At 36.3% G+C, this 23,793-nt stretch overlaps 2 protein-coding genes across 3 annotated transcripts in view; both read left to right on the plus strand.

Moving 5' to 3' along the window:
• sptlc1 (serine palmitoyltransferase, long chain base subunit 1) lies at positions 1–15,361 on the plus strand. Of its 2 annotated transcripts, none has more exons than XM_077243303.1 (15): positions 1–100; positions 997–1,104; positions 2,228–2,322; positions 2,478–2,571; positions 4,916–4,988; positions 5,068–5,200; positions 5,300–5,429; positions 6,591–6,680; positions 7,119–7,226; positions 7,312–7,407; positions 9,848–9,944; positions 13,097–13,151; positions 13,321–13,438; positions 14,464–14,537; positions 14,632–15,361. In XM_077243303.1, exons 1-15 carry the CDS (start codon positions 47–49, stop codon positions 14,723–14,725), a joined length of 1,419 nt encoding a protein of 472 aa, XP_077099418.1. In that variant the 5' UTR covers positions 1–46; the 3' UTR covers positions 14,726–15,361. The 2 variants fall into 2 exon arrangements, with proteins under 2 accessions (XP_077099418.1, XP_077099419.1); XM_077243304.1 differs by lacking the exon at positions 1–100 and adding an exon at positions 190–271.
• Positions 15,362–16,677: 1,316 nt separating this feature from the next.
• Positions 16,678–23,793, plus strand: part of ror2 (receptor tyrosine kinase-like orphan receptor 2) — a 97,071-nt gene continuing 89,955 nt past the window's right edge. Inside the window, exon 1 of the mRNA XM_077243318.1 lies at positions 16,678–17,247. Within this exon, the coding sequence (XP_077099433.1) occupies positions 17,157–17,247 (91 nt within the window). The 5' untranslated portion in view covers positions 16,678–17,156. The remainder of the gene's footprint in view (positions 17,248–23,793) is intronic.

Below are 23,793 nucleotides of genomic sequence, written 5' to 3' on the forward strand. Positions count from 1 at the left end.
CTCACATGAATCAGGAACGGGCACTCAGTCACATGACTCAGTCAAAATGGCGTCGGGGCAACAGTGGGTGTTGGTGGAGATGGTGCAAGCTTTCTATGAGGTAACTACAAACTTTCTGCTTTTATTATTTATTTTGTAATTTTCGTAAATATCGACAGACTTTTTGCGTGTGTTCGGCTAAACAGCGCCGCCCATATGATTGAATTGGTCTATATTTCACACACATTATCTTCAGTGTTGTAACTCCAGGAAGTGTTTAACAGTCAGACAGGTGAGACTCACTCATCTTCACCTGAATTTACTACAGTAACGTTACCCCGTCAAAAAGTTATTACCCTTACTGTTAATACACTAAAAGTATGACATTAATATGAGCTCTCATAAAAAAATATAAATAAGAAGCTTTCAGCATCGCCCTGTCATGTTGTGGTTGATTCCAAGTTATTGTAACGTTAGTAAAAACAACAAATGTATTTACGTGTAAATCGTGGCAAATGTTTTAATGGATTTTGTGCTGTTTATTCTGAATCTGGAACTGGAGAAATAAAGGAATAATCGACGATAAAATATAATATTTAGTGGTATAAGACAAGTGGTATATTTAGTGTAAGTGGTATAATCACTTCATTGCGCAACTCATTGCAAGTTATATAAAACTTTCAACTGCTGCTGTTATAGGACGAGTTATACTGTTATAAAACAAGACACCGATGTTAATAAGACTCTTCTAATATTAATAAGTAGAATAAACCATTATCTTGCCAAGCAAGCACACATTCATCTTTAGAATGTCTTACATGGAGTGCTTCATCTGGAAAGCATTGCATTTATTTTATGGTGTAAATTCATCTGATGAATGATGAAAACATAATAAATGATGTGCATCCCAAATGTTCATTTATCACCATTATACCATTATACATGTCTAATGAATGTGTTCAATCAGATGAGGAAGTGATGCAGTTCGTTTCGTAATAATGTTGATTTGTCCTCTAGGCACCAGCATATCATTTGATTTTAGAAGGTATTCTCATTTTGTGGATTATCAGACTGCTGTTTTCCAAAACATATAAACTTCAGGAGAGATCAGACCTCACAGAAAAGGTGAGCAATCCATTCTGCACATCAATCAGACACTGGTTCAATGTTAGCTGAAGGATGATTTCTGTATTTCTGTGGGTATTTGGTATTCAGGCAAGCTTATTGTTCACCATCGTTCAAAAGATTGTGGCTAGTATGATTTTTTGATTTTGATTTTGAAAGTCTCTTCTGCTCACCAAGACTGCAATTTTTTTTTAAATACAGTGAAAACAGTTATATTGTGAAATATTATTACCATTTAAAATATTTGTTTTCTGTGAATATATATGTAATTTATTCCTGTAATCAAAGCTGAATTTTCAGCATCATTACTCTAGTCTTCAGTGTCACATGATCCTTCAGAAATCATTCTGATATGATGAAACATTTCTGATTATTATCAGTGTTGAAAACAGTTGCGCTGATTAATATTTCTATGTAAATGTTTGAGGATTTTTTTAAAGAATAGAAGGTTATTAATACCTTTACTGTCGCTTACTGTCAATTTAATGCATATATTAATAAAAAAAACTTGTACTGACCCCAAACTTTTGTGTTTTACTGAAAAATATGAAATATGACGTATTTTGCTAATTGTATATCCATTTAAAGAAACGAACTGCCATGATCTATCAGATTTCTTTTTAATAACCATTAATAAAATACTACAAATTTAAGTTTAAGTATTAATGTGAATAATACAGTTGCTGTTTGTTAACTATAATTGATTTTTATTCAATTTAAAAACTGCATAAGATCAAAACACAACATAAGCCCTATTCGGACAGGGGGGAAATAAAATTTTCACATATGTATTTTGTGATTTTGATCCCGTCCGAATCTGCCAAGTCTGTGTTTTTCTCACACAGATCAAAAACCTACTGTTTTTCGGCGAGCTCAACGGTCCTCTGAGAAATCTAATCCATCCGAATGTGAATGTCTGATTTCTGATGTTATATTACCCTAACGCTTTTCCTCACGTGTATTTTGACCTACCTGAGCAACCGTTTGCACTTAAGACAATTTAGAAATGTGTAAAATGAAATGACAGTATTGTTATACTGGTAATGGTAATTTAACTTCAAGACAGGAAATGTATCTTGATTTGTATAAGCATTTGTTTGTGTCCTTTATTCGTGTGTTTCAGGAGAAAGAGGAGTTAATTGAAGAGTGGCAGCCTGAGCCGCTGGTTACTCCCGTATCCAAAGATCATCCTTCCCTTCATTACGATGTGGTCACAGGGTACGTCTTGTGTGTGTGCAGTCAGCGAGTCATTTCTTACTTGAAACAATGTTCAAATTAACATGTCTCCCTCCATCACAGCTCTGTCTGCCCCCATATGGAATAATAATTACTGCGTAAATGATCCTGACTGAGGCTGTGTTTTTCTTTTACAGCCCTCCAAGCCACAAAATCATCGTAAATGGGAAAGAGTGCATTAACTTCGCCTCATTTAACTTCTTGGGTCTGCTGGACAACGAGCGTGTGAAGGTTTGTAGCAGCACAGGCGCTAGTCCAAGTGCTTTTCCATTCTTCACATTTACAGTCATAGTAGCTGTTCCTGATTTTGATGTGCGGTTTGATCGTTAATGCTAACAAGGTTCGTACGGGTGCTTGAAATGCTTGAATTTTGATGTTGTGTTTTCAACGTTTGAAAAGTGCTTACATTTTGGATAAAATGCTTTAAAATTCTTGAAATTGTAACTGTTTTTCTTTCACAACAAATACCTGTCTGACTGAATAGTTTATTTATTAAATGGAGAAATATAATTTAGCCCTTCAGATACAGAGCGATTTGCGGTACGCCGGCCAGAGTAAAAATAGGCAGAGTTTTGCATTTTGATTTCCGGCTTGTTTGGATGCCCCGTTTTTTTGGCCGCGCAGGTAATCGTCACAGAGCGCAGCGCCAAAAGTTTAACTATTTTTAACTTCGAACGCGTCGTGCGAGGGAGTTCGCCTATGCTGCGCTCCGCTTTGGTCGACTCGGCAACAAAACGTCCTCGCGCGGCGTAAGCCATTGAAATAAAGTCTTCTGGGTTAAGATTGAATTACAGGTTATTGTTGTACTATCTCAGATTTTGTTCAAACCTTGTCTATATCTAGAATGTGTCCCAAAACCAAGCCCTGTTAAATATTTCTGTTTAAATCCTATGTCTTCATATTTTCAGCCCTTGAAATTTCTTCAGTTTTATAGCCTGAAAATCACATTATCTGGGAAGCAATATTTGGACATTAAAGGGATAGTTCACCCAAAAATGAAAATTCTGTCAGTATTTACTCACCCTCATGTTCCAACCCCGTAAGACCTTAGTTCATCTTCGGAACACAAATTAAGATATTTTTGATGAAATCTGACAGCTGGATCACTCGTAAGCTTCTGTTGTTGTACAATACACGCATCACACACATGACCAGTGTCGGCCAATAGTGAGCCTACGTGTGACGTAGCTCTAAGAAATCAGACTACGTTAACTGACTAGAGGCCCACAGAGAAGGAAATGAATAGTTGAAATAAAGTCGTTATTTTTGTTTGTTTTTGCACACAAAAAGTATTCTCATCGCTTGATAAACTTAAGATTGAGCCACTGTAGTCACTTGGACTATTAAGTTTTCGAGGCCTGCAAGTTCAATCCCTCAAGGAGCCAATGGACTAGTATGGAGGAGTGATCCAGCTCTCAGATTTCATCAAAAATATCTTAATTCGTGTTCCGAAGATGAACGAAGGTCTTAGGGGGTTGGAACAACATGAGGGTGAGTAAATACTGACAGAATTTTCATTTTTGGGTGAACTATCCCTTTAATATAATGAAAAGTATTATTTATAGGCATTATCTACTTGAAAAGTGATACATTTTGAAAAATAAAACTTGTGATTTGCTTAAATATCTGATCCTTCTGCTATTACGAAACACAATTTTGTCTGTTTATAGCATTATCTCTTTTAATGCGATAAAAACACTAAATAATAATGTTGACTATGTATTGGTATGTAATTTACGGTGGTGTAAGGTGCTGGAAAAAGCTTTAAATTAGACTTTGAAAGTGCTTGAATTTGACCTTAGAAAAGGAGTACAAAACCTGTGCTAAATACATCTTGATTGGGAAGGCGTAGTTAACATGGCACTTACACTTACTGTAAATGACTTACGACTCACCATGGCTGCTTTTATCTGATCAAAAATACAGTAGAAACAGTAATATTGACAAAAATGATTACCATTGATGCTGTTTTCTATGTGGATATTTTGTAAAATGTAATTTAGTCCTGTGATCAAAGCTGAATGTTCAGCATCATTACTCATATGATCTTTCAGAAATCATCTAATATGATAAAACATTTCTGATTATTATCAATTTTGAAAACAGTTGTGAGAACAGCATTTATTTGTTCTATAATTTTTTTGTAATAATATAAATGTCTTAAATGTATTTCTTCATCAATTTAAAGCCTCCTTGCTATTATATTTGTTTTTGTCCTTTTTTTTTTAGACCAAAACCAATGCAAGATTTTGGTAAAGTTTCTATTTTTTGAATGTAATAATAGTTATCATCTAATGACGTTGGTGTCGTCTCATCATCGTCTCGTTTTAGTCATGAAAGGTCGTCAACTAACATTTTTCTTTATACTTTTCTTTAACAAAATTAACGTTAGGAAATGGGGCCATTTTTTTAATTTTTATTATTCACCTTGAAGAATTCATGTAAATAAATTGGCCAGTATAAAGATTTTGATATTCTTGGTCATTACGGAACTCTGTTTGTGATTAAAATCTTATCGTACTTCAACAAAAGCATTAATCCACTGCGTTTTACGGTATCATTAATCTGTTTTCAGTTGAAGGCACTGACATCACTAAAAAAATACGGCGTGGGAACATGTGGACCGAGAGGATTCTATGGGACCTTCGGTGGGTGGATTTATCACCAGGTTTCTGTCTGTCTGTCTGATGATACTGTGCCAGTTTAAAGCATGTAAATGTTCTGCAGATGTTCATCTGGAGTTGGAGGAGCGCTTGGCAAAGTTCATGAGAACAGAGGAGGCCATCATCTACTCGTATGGCTTCGCCACCATCGCCAGTGCCATTCCAGCTTACTCCAAGAGAGGAGACATCATCTTTGTGTAAGTTCGCATCCACAGCTGATCATCTGTAGTGAAACGGGAACATCTTTAGAGATGATAAAGCGGATCCTGATTTGTGTGTGTCTCTGGTGTTCTCAGCGACGAAGCGGCCTGTTTCTCCATTCAGAAAGGCCTCCAGGCTTCACGCAGCTTCATCAAATACTTCAAACACAACGATATGGAGGACCTAGAGCGCCTTCTGAAGGAGCAAGAGATTGAAGATCAGAAGGTGAGGAGGGATTTGACCAGGTGACATGAAAAGAAATTCAATAACTAAAGCATAAAATGGTGTTCGTGACCTGTTTCCTGGTAAAGCAGTATTAAATAATGTAGACTTGATTTTAAAGGTGCAGTAAGCGATTTCTGAGAAACATATTTTTTCAGCACACACACACACAGAAGAGACATCAAACATATATTCACAAAATTGTTTGTTTATGTGTTGTTTTAAATGTTCAACAGCGTTTCTCAGAAATTACTGCAACTTTAAGGTATCACTTTCTTTTACTGTGTCCTTGTTACACACGTTACATTTACTTCCTATAGTAATAACAGTAAATTATGCATAATTACAACCAACTAACCCTAAACCTATAGCAAATACATGTTGTTAATTAGTATTACGCAGCACATAAATACACTGTAACAAGGACACATTGAATTGATGTGTAATAGTGCTGCATGATTAATCATATCGCAATCGCAATGTCAAGCCTATGCGATTATATGACTCAAAATGCTGCGATTTATATGAATATTTTAATATTTATATTTTTATCCAGACATCAATGGCTTATTGATCATTATAGGTGTTATCAATCATTTAGTTTTTGTTGCTAGTTTGAGTTGAGATATAAACATTTCAGAATTATCACTAATCTGTGTGTGCATTTTCCTTGAGAACCAAGCAAGTTGACTCATGAAACCATTTGTTTATTATATCACAAATCGCAATATTGACTTCAATAATCACATTATGTAATTTTCCCCAAATCGTGCAGCCCTAATGTGTAAACGATTTTAACAATTGGGATTTGACTGGATAGTGAAAAGTTTGTCAACAGAATTTTTATTTGAAATAGAGTGATTTTTTACTTTTTGATAAAGGATAAAAAATAAAATATTTTTTAATAGAACATGCACCGATAGTACATATTATACACACACACACACACACACACACACACACACACACACACACACACACACACACACACACACACACACACATATATATAGTACATACCGGTATGTATATATATATAGTACATATATTCATCTATCCACCCTAACAACCACTCAAAAGACCTTAGCAACAGTCTACATTCACTCAGAACATATATTGAAAGAGACATGCTAGTTCATTCATAGTTATGTTTTTTAATTTCAGAATCCACGTAAGGCGAGAGTAATCAGACGGTTCATTTTAGTTGAGGGTCTCTATATCAACACTGCAGATATCTGTCCACTGCCTGAACTGGTAAGATCATTTAACCTGCAGCGCATTCAGAGAATAATTCAGCTTTTCCCCCCACACACACTTTTTCTCTTTTCACCTTTATGATTTTTTCACATAAATCTGCACTCCTTTCTCCATAACGACAAATAAACAGATTTGTGATAGAAAGATAAAACTGAAATATATCAAATGGGGTGCAGATTATTAAAAAGCATTTAAATAAAGCATTTCATCATAAGGCTGCAACATAAGAAGTATTAAAAGAAAAAGAAAAGGATCCAATTATCTTTCTGAATGCTCTGTATACCTCTTCTATTACTGTTTATAACTTTTATGGGATTTGAACAAACACCTAACCATAAATATTAAACTTCTGCATACCACTGCTACTATTACATTGCTCTGGTTGCATTTTTCCACACAAGCTGGTGTTTTTAATGGATGCATCTTTTCTTCCAGGTAAAACTGAAGTACAAATATAAAGTACGGATCTTTCTGGAGGAGAGCATGTCTTTTGGGGTGCTTGGAGAACATGGAAGAGGAGTCACAGAGCATTTTGGGGTCAACGTACGTAATGTCTAGAATAAACAGTACACTTTTCTACAGTTCTAGGTGCTCAGCTGAAAAATAATGATGTTTGTTTTAATTTCAGATTGATGATATTGACCTCATAAGTGCCAACATGGAGAATGCGTTGGCATCCATCGGAGGTTTCTGCTGTGGACGATCATTCGTTATTGATCATCAGGTATGACTACAAAATAACAACTGATCTGCACCATCAAACTTACTTTTTAAATTGGCACATTATCACAATATTCAGCATAATGTCTATTGTTCCATTCAACTCAGAAAGTCAGAATCTTCAAGGTTGCGTCCCAAACAACTGATGCACCAAGTACTAGGGATAGTTCACCCAAAAATTAAAATCAGCCCATGATTTACTCACCCACAAGTCATCCTGGTTGTTTATGACATTCTTCTTTCAGACGAATACAATCGGAGTTATATTAAAAATGTCCTGGCTCTTCCAAGCTTTATAATGGCGGTGAATGGCTGTTTATGTTTTGAAGTCCATAAAATTGCATTTATCCATTATAAAAGTGCGTCCATCCGTAATAAAAGTGCATCTATCCATCATAAAAGTGCATATATCCGTGATAAAAGTGCATTTATCCATGATAAAAGTGTATCTATCTGTGATAAAAGTGTATCTATCTGGATAAAAGTGCATCTATCTGTGATAAAAGGGCATCTATCTGTGATAAAAGTGCATCTATCTGTGATAAAAGGGCATCTATCTGTGATAAAAGTGCATCTATCTGTGATAAAAGGGCATCTATTCACCATTAAAGTGCATCTACCCCCCACCCCAATTCACTACGTGATTATAGCTGCGTCAGTTGAGACCATGAAGAGTCCAACATTTCCACACGGATGTAATGATTATCCGGGTGTTTAAAGTGCACTCGTTCTATTTGGGATTTTCAGTGTGAACACACTAATCAGGATATTTCTACAATAAAACGGTATAGAATAGTGCATAAGTACGCCACTTGAAGCGCACCTCAAGATCCTGCATGTCTGATAGATTTCCACAAAATTGTGTATCCCTGGAAACTTCTTTGTTGATAGTCAAACTCCTGTAAAGCTGATGGTAGCGCAGTGGAGCACCTTCATTGTCTGAAGCCGACGATATCACGGAGGAATATTCCACATCCGACTTTGAATGAAAGGCTGAAGGCATAATACCTGGCTTCAGTCTAATGTCTGTTTACATCATCTCTGGCTTGCTGTCCATTTTTCCACACACAATCATTTTGACTCGGTGTGTATATTAGCGCATGGGAAATGTGTTTACAGCAAATAGTGACAGCCGAAAAGAATCTGTATTTTCAATATTTGACGTTGGTTTTGTCTTTGTGTTCAGTAAGCAAAGAGTTTTATTAGGGAACTGTATGTTGTACATACTCTTAGCTGTTTGGTGCTGCGAATCCAAAAGATTTAGCCTTCTGGTTATTTTTTGAATGAGCAAAAGAGGCTTCTTTTGATGTATATTTCTGTACATATGGTTTTTATATTCTGAAGATAAAACTGTAATTCTATACATATGCTTTTTAAAATCTGGACGAACGTGTGGGATTATCCTCATGTGACCGAATCTCTTTGATATGTGATCCAGATCCTTATGAGATGGGAGTTTCTAACACTGTTTCTTTAAAGTATCTGGTTGATAATTGACAGAAATCAATCTTTTGCTATGACATCATTCCACTTGTTACCATATGATGCATTTTGCCATCCTCTGTATTTATGAGGTTTGATTTTACCGTCATATAGTCATTTATTCTTTTCCTTTCCTATTTGACTGTCGTATAACATGGCTTGCGAATCACACGGATCATATCAGATTCGTTCTTCCCTTTAATGATGTGAAGGAAGTGAATCCACACACTCTACTGAAATGCATATGGAGCATCAACAATCTGGGCTGTTTGCAGATTTTCGTACACTTTTACTGCCCAGTTACTTTGAAAAAATGCCCCTCGAGACTCAAAACCCAATAACTCAGTGTGATAACCTGTGGCTCGATGTGAAGATCAAGCATTCAATTTTTAGTCCACTTTGGTGAAGTTTGACTATATGTATTAAATATACAAACATTTATAATGTTAAAAATGTCAGACAAGTAAACAGATGGGGCAATATTGATTTTGTTCCCTAAAGGGATAGGAAAGAGTTCAGTGGGGGAAAAAACTGAATCTTTAAAAGCATATTTATCAAGTTTTGGTTCCAAAAATGCTTAAGTTTCAAAGTGTGGCAAATATCCCGCAGTTTCAGTCTTTTTCAAATGAACCAATAATATTGGCAACCTTGATAAATGTGGTATTGTTGGATTCTGCTGGGATGGTTAAAAGCGTATTTATAATTGTAAAGTTATAAGCATATTAATGATTAATAATAACCACCAGGTGCCACTGTCTCCACTGTCCAAATCAAAGTTTTGTTTAAATGCGATGAAATGTTGTATAGCTTCGTTTTTGTAATGGTTGCGAAAATCACAAATCCAGATGGATCCTTCATTGCTTGGCTTCTAATAAAGATTTTCCCACCAGTATTCTACTCTAAATTGAATATGAATATTTTCTGTTGTGAATTGATTATGAATGTTTGTTTTGTGTTGTCAGCGTCTGTCAGGTCAGGGCTACTGTTTCTCAGCGTCTCTTCCACCCATGCTGGCTGCGGCTGCTATCGAAGGCCTGAACATCATGGAGGAAGATCCAGGTAATATTTACTTGAATAAAGCATGCATTTTATCTTCTCTAGCCATTTTGTACATCATTTTTTTGCTAGATGGGAACATACTTTTAGATACACCTCTACATACAGTGGTGGCCAAAATGATTAGAACGGTAAGATTTTTTAATGTTTTAAAAGAAGTCTCTTCTGCTCACCAAGGCTTCATTTATTTGATCAAAAAGAAAGCAAAAATAGTAATATTGTGATTGGGGAATATTGTAAAATAACTGTTTCTATTTTAATAATTTTTAAAATGCAATTTATTTCTGTGTTGGTAAAGCTCAATTTTCAGCATCAGTCTTCAGTTTCACACGATCCTTCAGGAATCAGTCTAATATGATGATTAGATGATCAAGAAACAATTATTATTATTATCAATGTTGAAAACAGTTGTGTAAAAATTTTTTTCAGGATTATTTGATGAGTAAGTATAGAAAGCTTTTTTAACATTAACACTACCGTTCAAAGGCTTGGGGTCAATGCTGTCTTTTGAATTTTATTCATCAAAGAATCCTGAATAGAAATTGTACACAACTGCTTTCAACATTCATAATAATAATAATAAATGTTTCTTGAGCATCAAATCATCATGATCAAAATCAAAATGATTTCTGAAGGCGTCATGTGTCATGTGACACTGAAGACTGAAGTAATGATGCTGAAAATTCAGCTTCGATCACAGGAATAAATAACAATTTAAAATATATTCAAATAGAAAATAAATTGTAAAAATATTTCACACTATTTCTGTTTTTGCTGTATTTTGGATCAAATAAACGAAGCCTTCGTGAGCAGAAGAGACTTCTTTTAAAGCATTAAAAAAACCTTACTGTTCTAATAGTTTTTGACCACCACTGTATATATGTATATATACACAACCAGAATTAAGATTTTTCATCGTCCTTTATATAACGACTAACCATTTCTTTTCTTTCTTTTTAACTTTTAACTGTTTTAGTGACTGATTTGGCTGGACTTTAAAGAGACCCTCTGATAATCAGCTGATCTAAACCATATGCAGCGACGCTCAGACATAAAAACAGACATCATTTAGTTCAGGCACTTGAATAAAACTCTTAAGTACGATCAGACTTTTGCTTGGCGGACTTTAAAAGGGCTGAAAATCCCATAGACTTACATTGACGAGGGAACCATGCCATGTCGAAACACCAGATTATCCCCAGCTCTTTTTGACTTGCTCCAGAAGTAACCGTATAGAAACAGTCTTAAGGGCAAGGTATACTTCGAGCAAAATGGAGGAATGAACTGGTGATGTCATTTTGAATAAGTTCGTTTGGAGTTTGAAACAGTTTTCAAAATTGAACTTTCTTGAAAAGTTCTCTCCGGCTGGCAAACGCCTTCGAGCTGCCATTGGTCCGATGCTGCCATGATGTAATAGGTGGGTGTGGCTCTGAGGGTCCGCCTTTTTTGACGTGCAAATCTTCTCCGGTTCATTTCTTCTGTTCAGTCCCTCGAGGTCGGAAATTACATCGTTGTAATTCTAACTAAAAGTGACACTGACACTGTTTTCATCTTTAATTCAGTAAAGCTGCTGATTTAAAGCGATCTGTTGTATAAAGTGCTATATAAATAAACTTGTCGTGACCAGAGAGCTGAATCTCAGAGCTGCTGCAAACATCCACATCACTAAGATCAGAGGCTTTCTGAACTGCTGTTTTCTCACGCTGTAATTTTAGCTGTGTGTCTATTTTGTTATTGAGAGGAACTCATGCAGCTGTATTAACATATTGATCATTTAAACGCTGCTCGTCTGGATCTTCGCTATTTGTTCATCACTGGTCAACTTCTCTTTACCCCAAAGAGAAGAACAAAAAAGCAACTTCTTCGTCAGTATATCGGGTCCTTTAACTACTCCATTAGATAATGATGTTTATAGTGTTGATCAGTGAGTGTTCGGGCAGTTGTGTGTCTCTGAGCCCGTCAGTGGTGTTTGACTTGAATGAGTGTTGAGAGACTGTGTTCAGACTGGTTCAACACTTGAGTTGAGTGAGTCCAGCATCTCACTTTAGTGTGTGTGTGTGTGTGTGTGTGTGTGTGTGTGTGTGTGTGTGTGTGTGTGTGTGTGTGTGTGTGTGTGTGTGTGTGTGTGTGTGTGTGTGTGTGTGTGTGTGTGTGTGTGTGTGTGTGTGTGTGTGTGTGTGTGTGTGTGTGTGTGTGTGTGTGTGTGTGTGTGTGTGTGTGTGTGGAGCTCCAGCCGGACTCATGCCAGGAGAAACTAACTACCCATTGTTCCTGGATCTTTTGCTCTAGTAACATATTTTTAGGCGGAAACAAACTCTATGCAAATACGCAAACAAACTGACAAATTGTGAGTGTCAAGCGCAGGGTCCTGTTTTATATACTTAATGTGCGTTCCTGCATCACCGTTATGGCAAGTTGTGATCGACTGATTTTTAATGGCAGATACCGATATTTTAAAGAGCAGATGGCAGATATAAAGACAAAAATATGTAATATCACACTATTTCATTTAAAGAGTGTAAATAACACTACCATAAATGGCACAACCATAACTTTAACATAAGAATTACTTGTCAATACTTTTGTGTTCTCTTGCAAATGTTTTGCGTTTCTCCCGAGAACCTTTGCATTCCCTCGCGAAGAGCTCAAAAGTTTTTGGGAGAAAAATAAAGTTTCTCAAGAGAGCGCAAAAGCATTGACTTAATATTTTTCCTCCCATCTCCGCTGCAGTGTCCCTTTAGGGGCTCCGTCCAAAACAATTGCTGCATTTAAATTTATATTCATTTAACATATTTACTAAAATAATTAGCAACAAAAAATTTGAGAATGAATCTATTAATCTATTAACATTTAAAGTAAAATAAACAGATTTATATTGTATGTACTTTTATTTTATACTTAATCTTATTTTGAAATATGTCAAATTAAAAGTCCTACTTATCGCTAAACTGAGAAACGAATTTCTGAAATGCATAACTTATCCAGTTACCTCTGATAACACATTGTAATATGGACTCATGCACTTTCTGTAAAGCTGCTTTGAAACGATGTGTATTGTGAAAAGCTCTATACAGGTACATGTGAATTGAATTGAATTGAGCGTGTTTCTGTCAAACCCTCACATTGAGTGCAGTGTTTTTCATGTTCTCTCACAGGCATTTTCAGGGTTCTTCGGGAGAAGTGCAAACACGCCCACAAAGCTCTGCAAGGGCAAGTCAATCCTACTTCTTTCCATGAAAATAAATCTTGTCATTAGAAAAATGAAACAATAATATCTGCACGCCGACATGCCAAATGTCCAGGAATTAGAAGCTCTTACTGAGCGAATGCACTAGTGTTGTTGGCTGGTCTGGAGTGATGATGTTGGGGTTTATTGCAGGACTCCAGGACTGAAGGTGGTGGGAGAGTCTTTTGCTCCGGCTCTCCATCTACAGCTGGAAAACAGCACAGGATCCAGAGCAAATGACCTGAAGCTGCTCCGAACAATCGTCGATTACGTACGTTCAACCAGCAAATCACAGACAAAATGAGTCTCAATCATCAGCATATCGTTGAAAGTATTCAATCCTGTGTAATAATGGAAAAAAACATCGCTGTAACCTCATAGCAGTCCGTATAAATGCGTTTCGCAACCCATTCTACTTTTGTAATATGAAGCATTTCGCAGTTTTAGATACCAAAATGAACGTTGAAAAGTTTAAATAATAATATAAAATACTTTTATTAATACTTTTATTCAGCAAGGATGCATTACATTGGACGAAAGGGACAGTAAAGAGATTTATAATGTTACAAAAGATTTGTTCATCAAATAATTCTGAAATGTATCTCAGTTATGTATTCACAAAAACATGAAGCAGCAGCACAACTGTTTTCAACACTGATAATAATAATAATAATCAAAAATGTTTTCGGAAGGGTCATGTGACACTGGAGTAATGATGCTGAAAATTCAGCTTTGATCACAGGAATAAATTACATTTTACCATATATGCACATAGAAAACTGATATTTTAAATTGCATTATTATTATTATTATTTTGATATAATAGTTATTTCATAATATTACTGTTTTTACTGTATTTTGATCCAATAAAAGCAGTATTGGTGATCATAAAATACATATTTTATGTTCAATAAATAATTAAATGTATTCTTCCATCAAGTCATATAGTTTGATTTTTGGATTTTTACGGTTACAACTTGTGATGACGTGGGCGTTTGAAGGTGGCTCATCCAATCACAATTTAGAGTTAGAATTGTCCATTTTATGATATTTATTAACCCATGGCTATATAACCAGAAAAGTATCATTATTTCAGGGGCAGAGATACAGTGATGAATCAAAATGTAACAAGTTTCTCATTACATTTTATATATATACAGGTATATATATGTATATATATATGACATTTATTAAACAAAGTTTTGAAAAAGGTAGATTTTGAATTCAAGTTGGCTTTGAGGAAGTGTAGTTGATGCGGTGTGAGTAAAATAATCTGTGTTTTGGTGATTTCTGTAGAGTTTGGAGAGACAGATCGCGCTCACTTTGGCTCGATACCTGGACAAAGAAGAGCGATTCCTGCCACCGCCAAGGTCAGCTGGGAATGATCTCATCAGTTAAACCTCTTTGCAATGATGTTCTGATCTGAAACTGATGTGTTGACCTGAACATCTGCTGTGTCCTCAGCATTAGAGTAGTCGTCACCGTGGAGCAGACGCAGGAGGACATCCAGAAAGCAGCGAAATGCATTGGAGAAGCAGCTGTGAAGATGCTGAAATGACCACGCGCATCGACACGAGATCAGCAGAGACATGGAAGTGAGAGTCGTGGCTAGATGACCTTTGACCCTGAAAACCTCCGCAACACTTGAGCTAACCTGTTTGTATTATATTTATGTGTACAGATACTGTGGATTATTTTAGTCTTTATTTCACGTTGAAATAAATGCAGAGCTGGTTCTTCACGCTGTTTGCAGTTGCTGTGCACATCAAACCTGTTCATGATCCGTTCAATGCCTTGAGTAATGATGGGAGATCTTAACTAATCAACAATAAATGTACCATAAAAAGGAATACTAGTATCTTTTTGTTATACACTAGTGTTTACATTTTGTTTGTTACCTTTGACCAAAGAGTTGCTTCTATACCACATTTAAAAATGTTCATTCACTGCATTCGAATTGTATTTTTTCTCTTGCTTCGAGGAATCATACATTAAATAATGCGTTATTTTTTCTTGGAATCAGTTTTTTGTTTGTTTTTTACTTTCTGGTTACAGTGCAGAGTGTAATGGATCAAAAGCTCACACACATATCAAATATGATCAAAGTACATTTAATTCAGTGGTTTTCATGTCAAAATATGACTTGTTTTCAAGCAAAATTCAGGAATAAAACATGTTTGAGCCTTTATACAAATTAGTCGTGTTGCATTGGTTTTTATAATCTTTTTCATCTCCAAAAATAAATGTATATAGCCTACAGAAATATACACTACTGTTCAAAACTTTTTGAAAAAGTCTGTAACATTTTTTGAAAGAAGTCAATTCTGCTCACCAAGGCTGCATTTATTTGATCAAGAATACAGTAAGAAATTATAACTATTTAAAATAACTTTTCTATTTTAACATATTTTAGAATATTATTTATTCCTGTAATAAGTATTGGGGAAAGCTACTTTTAAAAGTAATGATTTACAATATTACATTACTCCCTAAAAAAGTAACCAATTGCATTACTTAATGGAAAGTAATGTGATGCGTTACTTGTTCACACCTGGGCTGGACTTGCCTGCTTCTTTTTTAATCACCAAAAGTGCAGTGACACCAGAAGAGAGTTCAACACTCTTATTTCAGCAATTTAAAAAAATAAACAAAAATGTAATGTTTCTCTGAAGTAATTTTGCTTTTTCGTAAGGTTAAATTGGATCATCAAAGGTCAGAAGAAAAGATATTGTTTAATAAAGTGAGATTAAATGCATAAATTATATATGCGTGTAATTTAATTATTGCAGGTTTGCAGCAACTTGCGCTACTTTTTGAGTTACTTGAAAAGGTAATCTGATTATGTAACGCACGTAATTTAGTAAAGCTCCGTTTTCAGCATCTTCATTCAATCAGTCTGAAGCCTATAAAGCTGCTGAATCATGTTTAATTTGCAAATTTGTCAGGCCTCTAAATGAGCAACCTGATCAAATCGTAGCTAAAAGCCTGGTTTACTCAATCCAAGTCCTTCTGTTGTCTGATTGATAGTTCATACTTTTTCAGCAAGTAAAGGTTCTTGCAGAATAATTGTAGGCTACAAACGTGCTCCTTTAGCTCGTGCTTCACGTCTTTTTGCTGATTTTTATAAAGTCAACATAAGAATAACTTTTATATTGTTATGGTTAGTAATAGTTGCTATGATTTGCATTACAAGCATCAGAATTTCATGACTTTTTGCCCATTTTTGCTCGGTTTGGGCAGATTTTTCACTCCTTTAGATTTTACGAACTCCTGCTCCATTTTCGAAAATATTTTCTGACTATTATTTCATACTTCAGGCTTTACATGTTTAATATGCTGATTTTCTGCTCAATAAACATTTCATATTATTATCAATTTTGAAATCAGCTCTTGTAACAATTTGAAAGTCCACTAATTTTTATCAACATACTGCTTTCACCGGCAGGTGTCGTATTTTCCCCAGGTGATCGAACTTCCATTCACTCTCATTCCCAAATCACTAATCTTACTATGGCTAGAAATTCATGCCGACGTTCCCTAAAAAAACTTCGTGGAGCGTCGCGACACGGGACCTCGTTAATATTCAAGAGCCAATCGAAGTTCGCTATTCAGCTAAATCAATTGAGGGTTTCGTTTGTCAATTAATATTCATGAGCTGAGCCGTTGCGGTAGTAGGATTGGTAAATTCGCTTCTTTCCCTTGGGACGGATCCATTCTACGTCACTAGGAGTTGGAGTTACTCGCTCACTGTGGTGTGTTAGGAGACTTTGGGGACACTTGAACAGGATCCGCGGCGCTCGACGAACACCTTTCGACTGAGCGGGATGAAACGCGTTATTGTTTCGCAACCGAACCGTCATAAACAGTTTCATTCACTGCACACTTGAGCGCTTGGGAAAACGCGCTTTGTTCGCACGCGCAAACTCAACTTTCATCCTCACTTGTGGAGCGAGAGAGGCTTTATCCCGGAATCCCGCTGCTCCAGAGGAATGCTCCCTGTAAGGATGTACACACTGAGGATTACAACTCTAACTCGTCTGCTGGCGATATTCATCTTCTTCGCAACTTTTACACATGCAGGTAAGAATTCGTGCTTTTATTATAATTTTTTCTGAGTTTTCATAAACGTGATTTCTATTTGTATGCTCGCATTAATTACATTCTATTGCAAGCAATGTCTGCTGAATTTTATCATTTGAAGAGTGTGCATGATTAATAGAAGTTTTTTTTTTGCTTTTCGTGTAACGTTAGTTTAATACCCGTTCCTGTTGCTGAAGATGTGAGAGGATTTATTATCTTGTCACCTAAATATGGTGTTCATATTGCTGCAAAATTATTGAATATACTGTAAGGGAAGCAGATTAAAGGGATAGTTCACCCAAAATTTTAAACTCTGTCATTTATTTATTCACCCTCTTGTTGATCCAAACCTTTCAAAATGTCAAAATTTCTTTGATCTGTTGAACACAATAAAAAAAGAAAAAGGAAAATATGGGTAACCAAGCAGTTTCTGGTCCTCATCGACTTCTGAGTAATTTTTTCCTACTATGGTCACTGGGCCTCACATCTGTTTGGTTACCCATATTATTCAAATATCTTCTTTTGTGTTCAACAGAATAAAGAAATTTTGGAAGGTTTCGGGTGAGTAATTGATGACCGAATTAAAAAATTTTGTTCGAACTATCCCTTTTAAGTGCATTTAATCTAAGCATCTCTAACTGAATGCACCTTTGCTTCACTTTGATCTGTAATTCACTGTGCCTGTTTTAACAAATAAGAATTCTATTATTCCCCTTTTAAATCAGATATAATGCATTTACATGGGTTAGTTTGTTGAAATTGGCTGTAGGTAATCGGATGCATATTTTGAGAGTGATTTCGTGTTAATTCATTTCCTTCACTGCAGGGAGGAGTGTGACAGATGTTGAAATTTCCTGTTTTGAATTTGCTCTCTTTTGGCCATTTGTCTGGAGGTTTAAGGGGGATGGGACCCCTTTATCACCCCGCGCCGAGGCTTTGTCCCAGCTCTTGAGCCTGTGGGCCGGGCGCAGTGGAAGTGTTTGGCTCATTGATTAGGTGTCTGTGCGTCAACAACACGTGACTGATTCTTCTTCATCAGCCTGGCAACTATCGCCACAAACTATTTGTTGAAGACTGCAAGTGAGCAGCCACAGTTTTCACCTCACACTTGAACACACTCGTTCACTTGAACACGTTTTTGTGTTTAGAAAACGGGAGACTCAGGGAAGTTGAATGGGGGGGGGGATGTAAACAATACAGTTTACATTTTGTGACGATATAAACAATCAAAGCGCCCCTGTCCATGTTGAAATGCATGAGTTTTTGTTCTGGTGGGCCCTCGCCGGCCTACGGCTTCACGCTGCTCGCTTTCAGCTGTGTTTCTGCCTGTCCACAGGAGGTTCATCTCTTTTGGCTCACACTTTCAACCATCAAAAAGGTGTTGGAGATGTTCAACATGCCCATTGACATGGTAATTGATTCACTTGCTAATAAGAGTCCCTGAACCCACAGACAACTGAATCAGCTTCAAACAATGTAGACTGAGAAGAAGTGGGCTTGTGATTTTAAATAGTCAAGTTACTTTCAGCTTTTAATGCCGCTTCCTTTGAGCCATTTGCATGTTTACACTTTTGAGTCTTTGGATGTTAATGCAGAATGAATCTGTTAATCATTAAAAACAAAAGGGGCCGGCGTAAGGCTGTACTCTGCATCAGGGGTTTTCACACTGTTTGATGCCTCAGGCCCCCTCCTAATATCAGGATCCTCTTCCTAAAATATAAAGAGAGGAGAAAATCCTAAAAAGATTATTTATATTGAAAGTATCGCTTTTGGATGAAAGAAAAATGAACACTTAAAAATAAGAATATTTTTGTAATTTAAATTTTTTTTTTTTATTAATAGACCTACCGATCTCTCTAAAAAATAATGATGCTGCAATCTTTCTAAAGTCATTTTATCCCCCTGTAATTTGGCTCCAAATATCAGGTGAAAAGAAAAGAAAGCTTCTTTGTAAAGAAACGCTAGACTGAACGGGCGATACACATGCGGATGATGTCACAGTTTTCACAAAGGTTTTGTTGTTTACATGGAAACGATAACTATTTTGTTATTTAAAAAAACTTGCGCTTTGAATCCCGTTTTCAAAATTTCGCATTTTCAGGCTCCCAAAACACTGTTGTTGTTTAAATGAACGGCCAAAACGCACAAAAGTTTTCTGTTTTTACTTGAAACTGCTGTCATGAAATGGCCCCTGAGTTGACACGGAATGACCCTATATATTTTATTTTGTTTACCACTATGGGGTGAAATATGACCTGGACTTTTTTTTTTTTTCTCCATGAGATCCATCCTGCTATACCTTGATGAGGTTCATGACATCTGAAGAATATCAGCATTAAGTCCATCAAAAAAGGCCTGACTCAAAGAAAGCAGGTTTGCCTTGATTTTTGAAACAAAGAGAAACGCGTTTGATTGCCGTGTTTTATGGCTCTCGGTCAAACCCCCGTCGGCAGCGCTGCTGTTGAGCTGTGAAATGAGCTGGACGGAGAGGAACTGGACATGGTTGTAGAGTTACTCAGAGTTCAGTCTGTTAATCCACAGTTGACCAGGGCAAGAGGAAAATCTTCAAAGCGTACGTCATAAAAAAACGCGCTAAGGCAGCTGATCCTTTAATTCTTTTGGAAACAGCCAATTTAACCATGGGAAAGGCCTCGTCAATTAGTGTGAAGAAATACTCATGTTGTAACATCTTGATCATTCTGGTTCTGCAGAACCGCTGTAGCCTTTATTAAATCCACATGCCTGTCTGTAATATTTAGGAAGTAGTTTTGGTTCTGCGCGGTTTACTAGACTTACAGAAATATTATATATTATTAGAAATACATTATACCTAAAGCCGAACGAAGTGATATTGAGGACAGTTTGGGGTTGGTAAGATTTTTAAATGTTTTTGAATGTGTTTATTTGATTAAAAATGCAACAAAAAGCAAAAAATGCAACCGTAATATTGTGAAATATTGTTACAATTTAAAATAGCTGTTTTCTATGTGATTATATTGTTAACTGTAATTTATACCTGTGATCAAAGCTGAATTTTCAGCATCATTACTCCAGTCTTCAGTGTCACATGATCCTTCAGAAATCATTTTAATATGATGATTTGATGCTCAAGTGACATTTCTGATTATTATCAATGTTGAAAACAGTGGTGCTGCTTCATTTGATTAAAGAAAGGAACAAAAAACCAAATGGAATATTACAAAATAAATAATTTCTGCATAAAATGCATGGGAGAAATGGCTGATATACTTTGGTTAAGATTTATACCATGCACTTGTTGGTTAACATATTTAAATAAGTGACCCCTAGGCTGACTAGTACAAACAGACAGAGCAAGACTGGTATTAAAAGTGAGTTTTATCCATTTTATCGCAATTGCAATATGATGAAAACAAATGTGTTAAACTGCAATGAACGAGTAGATTCAGGATGGCATCAGCCCAAGCTTTTGCTTCTGCTCATAGAAAGAGACATCAGAAAGAGGAAATATGTCGTCGACTGCCAAGCCGTAGTCCTGACAGCAGTTAAGAGCTCTGCGGTCGGTGGTCGTGCTTGAGGAATGGAAATATGTTTTTGTAACATTATTGAACCCTCGCATCACTAATCCAAGCGTCTGTAATCAAAACACAGCAGCAGAAGTTGAAACCAGTGGGCCGCAGTGTCCGTCCTGAAGAAGGCGAGGTGTTTAGCAGAAAACAGCACCATAAGAAGAAGAGATCTCGCAGTGCGTCATCAGGGAACCCGATCCATGCGGACACACTCAATGCTGGAGTGATGCTGGGAAAAGAGCAGTGCTGACTGATGAAGTGACGGCATGCTGTCGGCGTAACCCAAAAGAGATGTGTTGTTCAAAAGTTTGGGCTTAGTGAGGTTTAACACTTCTGTTGGTCAAGGAGTCGGACACATTGAATTAATCAAAGTTACTGGTAAGAGATAATGTTACAAAAGATTTCCCTTTCAAATAAATGTTCTTTTTTTCAACATTCTATTCATCAAAGAATCCTGGAAAATAGAATGTATCCTCGTTTCCACAGAAATATGAAGCATCACAACGGTTTTCAACACCAGAAATGTTTCTTGAGCATCAAATCATCACATTAGAATGATTTCTGAAGGATCATGTGACACTGAGACTGGAGTAATGATGCTGAAAACTCAGCTTTGATCACAGGAATGAATTACACTTCACATAGAAAACAACTATTTGTAACATTTCAAGCTATTACTGTTTTTACTGTATTTTTGTTCAAATAAATGCAGCTTGGTAACAATAGGACATTTAAACAGGATTGTGTGTCTTTGTTGCTGGTTGTGTGAAGTGGCTCTGCGTAAGTGTTTGTCAGTGCATAAAAGGATATTGAATGTGTAGTTGTTGTTTTGTATTGATACATGGTGACATAACAATAAACATTTTTTTCCTGAATGATACCATAAAATGTGTTACGTTATGGGTATTAGACCAACTACTTAGTGATAAACACTGTGGCCAATCTCTCTTGCATACTGTATTGCTGTTTTATACATTAGTAAATTAAGAGTGTGATGACTGACTCATTGGTCCTCTTAGCAGAATGAAAACAACACTGTTTTTAAATGTTGATTCAGGTCAGTGACATTCAAACAAGTTAATGGCTTTTCCTGTGTAATCTTTAACTTATTACACCATTCTTCCTCCTTCTGTTGTGTTAAACTCACTGCTTGCTCTACTTAATGCTCGTGTGTGTAAGAACAAGCCTGAAAGAAATGTCAAAAGAATTGCACTTGATTCATACTTATTTAGCCACAATAAATCATGTAGGCTATGTTTTTTTTCTGTGCTACTTTCTCATATTCTTATTTATTGTGTACCTATCAGCAGTTTGTTGTTGTCCTTATCTTGCTGATTCAGATTATTCACTATTGAGCGCTGCAGTGATGATGTGTTTCTGTGGGCCAATCCGTACATTAGCATCACCCTGGTTCCCTCAACAACAACAAAAAACAATACGATTTTTGGATTATTGCAGAAAATGAGCTCTGTGACCAATGATCATATGACTTCAACATCATCATTAAGCTTCCGACTCTCTCAGTCTTTATTAAAAACCATTTCCCCTCAAACTTTGAGTTGGAATAGTTTGCAAGAGCGTGATTATAAACACAACGAGGCTTTGAAAGTTACCATTGCTGCCATGGACTAGATTTTCCCGCTTTCCGCGTTTTCACTTTCAAAAGGTAGGGGGCGCTATTACACGTCTCCTGAACAAGTGCAGTATCTCCAGATCAAAACACATGCAAAGAAGTAGCAGAAACGAGCGATCTGTAAAATGCAGATTTTACTGCGATTTTACTACGAGCAGGTGCATATGTAAAATAACGCGATCGTCAACAATAAACAGCATATAAATTAAAACTGCCTAACGTTACCGAATAAAATCAAGGTCAAGGTGAACTTTATTATCCCACAAGGGGAAATTCATGTGGTCATTCATTACGCGCCCTTGTCATAACATATTCTCTAAAAACATAGACACCACTGTCAAACCAGTAAACATATATAAAAAAAATAACAATACTGCAGAAATGACAATCACAATCCAACATCTAAGGTTAAAAAGGACTAACATTATATCAAGTAGCTAAAAATGTGATGCGTCGACTCAGGATGAAATTTTTATGAAAATGATCAAAAACGCTAAGAGGTAGTACCAGACAACCTATGTAGTCTCATTTAGACACTTGTTTTTGAAAGCTTTAGAATATCGCAAGGGGTTATAACTGACACATTTTATTTTATAGGAAAAAATGTGACGCAGTGTAAAGTCAGTGCTACAATGATAATAGATTACCGCAATATATAGCAGTCTCTTGGGTTATAAAAACAATTATCAATGTGAAAACCTTGATCTCTTTCTTGGATATAACTTATCCACCTTATTTTTAATGCAAGATCGGATGTACCTCTGATCGGATGTGCTTCTGGAGTCATTCACGTCCAGTTATTTTAGCCACACAAAAACAGTCCGTTTTTTTGCTGGTCTGCTGCAAACTATTTGGTATCATATTTTAATTTATTATCAAAATCATAAACGCACTGGTTTGTAGCGCAAATAGTTGCTGCACATTGTTATTCTCGTAGTTATTTCTCTATAGCAGCTAACAGATGGGAAGTGTCGCACACATTCACAGGACAGCCTACTTCTGTGTTCAGAGGAAGGTGGATAGGCACTCGTAACAACATACGAACTGATTGTTCCCAAGCCTCATTGTCATTTTTTTTAAAGTCAGGTTTAAGTTATTTAAACGTTCCATTCCTTTGTTTGTAGCCATTAGTGGACTATATATCTGCTCAGATTTTACATCAGGCATACGTTATCACAGTCCTGTGATAAACAGCTTCAATGCCTTGTGCCAAACATGTTCTGGAGTTACTTTCCCAGTGCCAGTTGTTGGATGTCTTGAGTCAGTGGAATTTGTCCTGACTCCCAAACCTATGATTTCCATTGGCAGCTTGAAGACCCAAATTCGTCCAAGCGCCACATTAAACCAACTAGGTGACATTTTTCC

The sequence above is a fragment of the Siphateles boraxobius genome, unplaced genomic scaffold, assembly GCF_051911475.1.
Source record: "Siphateles boraxobius isolate OS27281-9 unplaced genomic scaffold, OSU_SipBor_1 25, whole genome shotgun sequence".
Classification (NCBI taxonomy): Eukaryota; Metazoa; Chordata; class Actinopteri; order Cypriniformes; family Leuciscidae; genus Siphateles; species Siphateles boraxobius.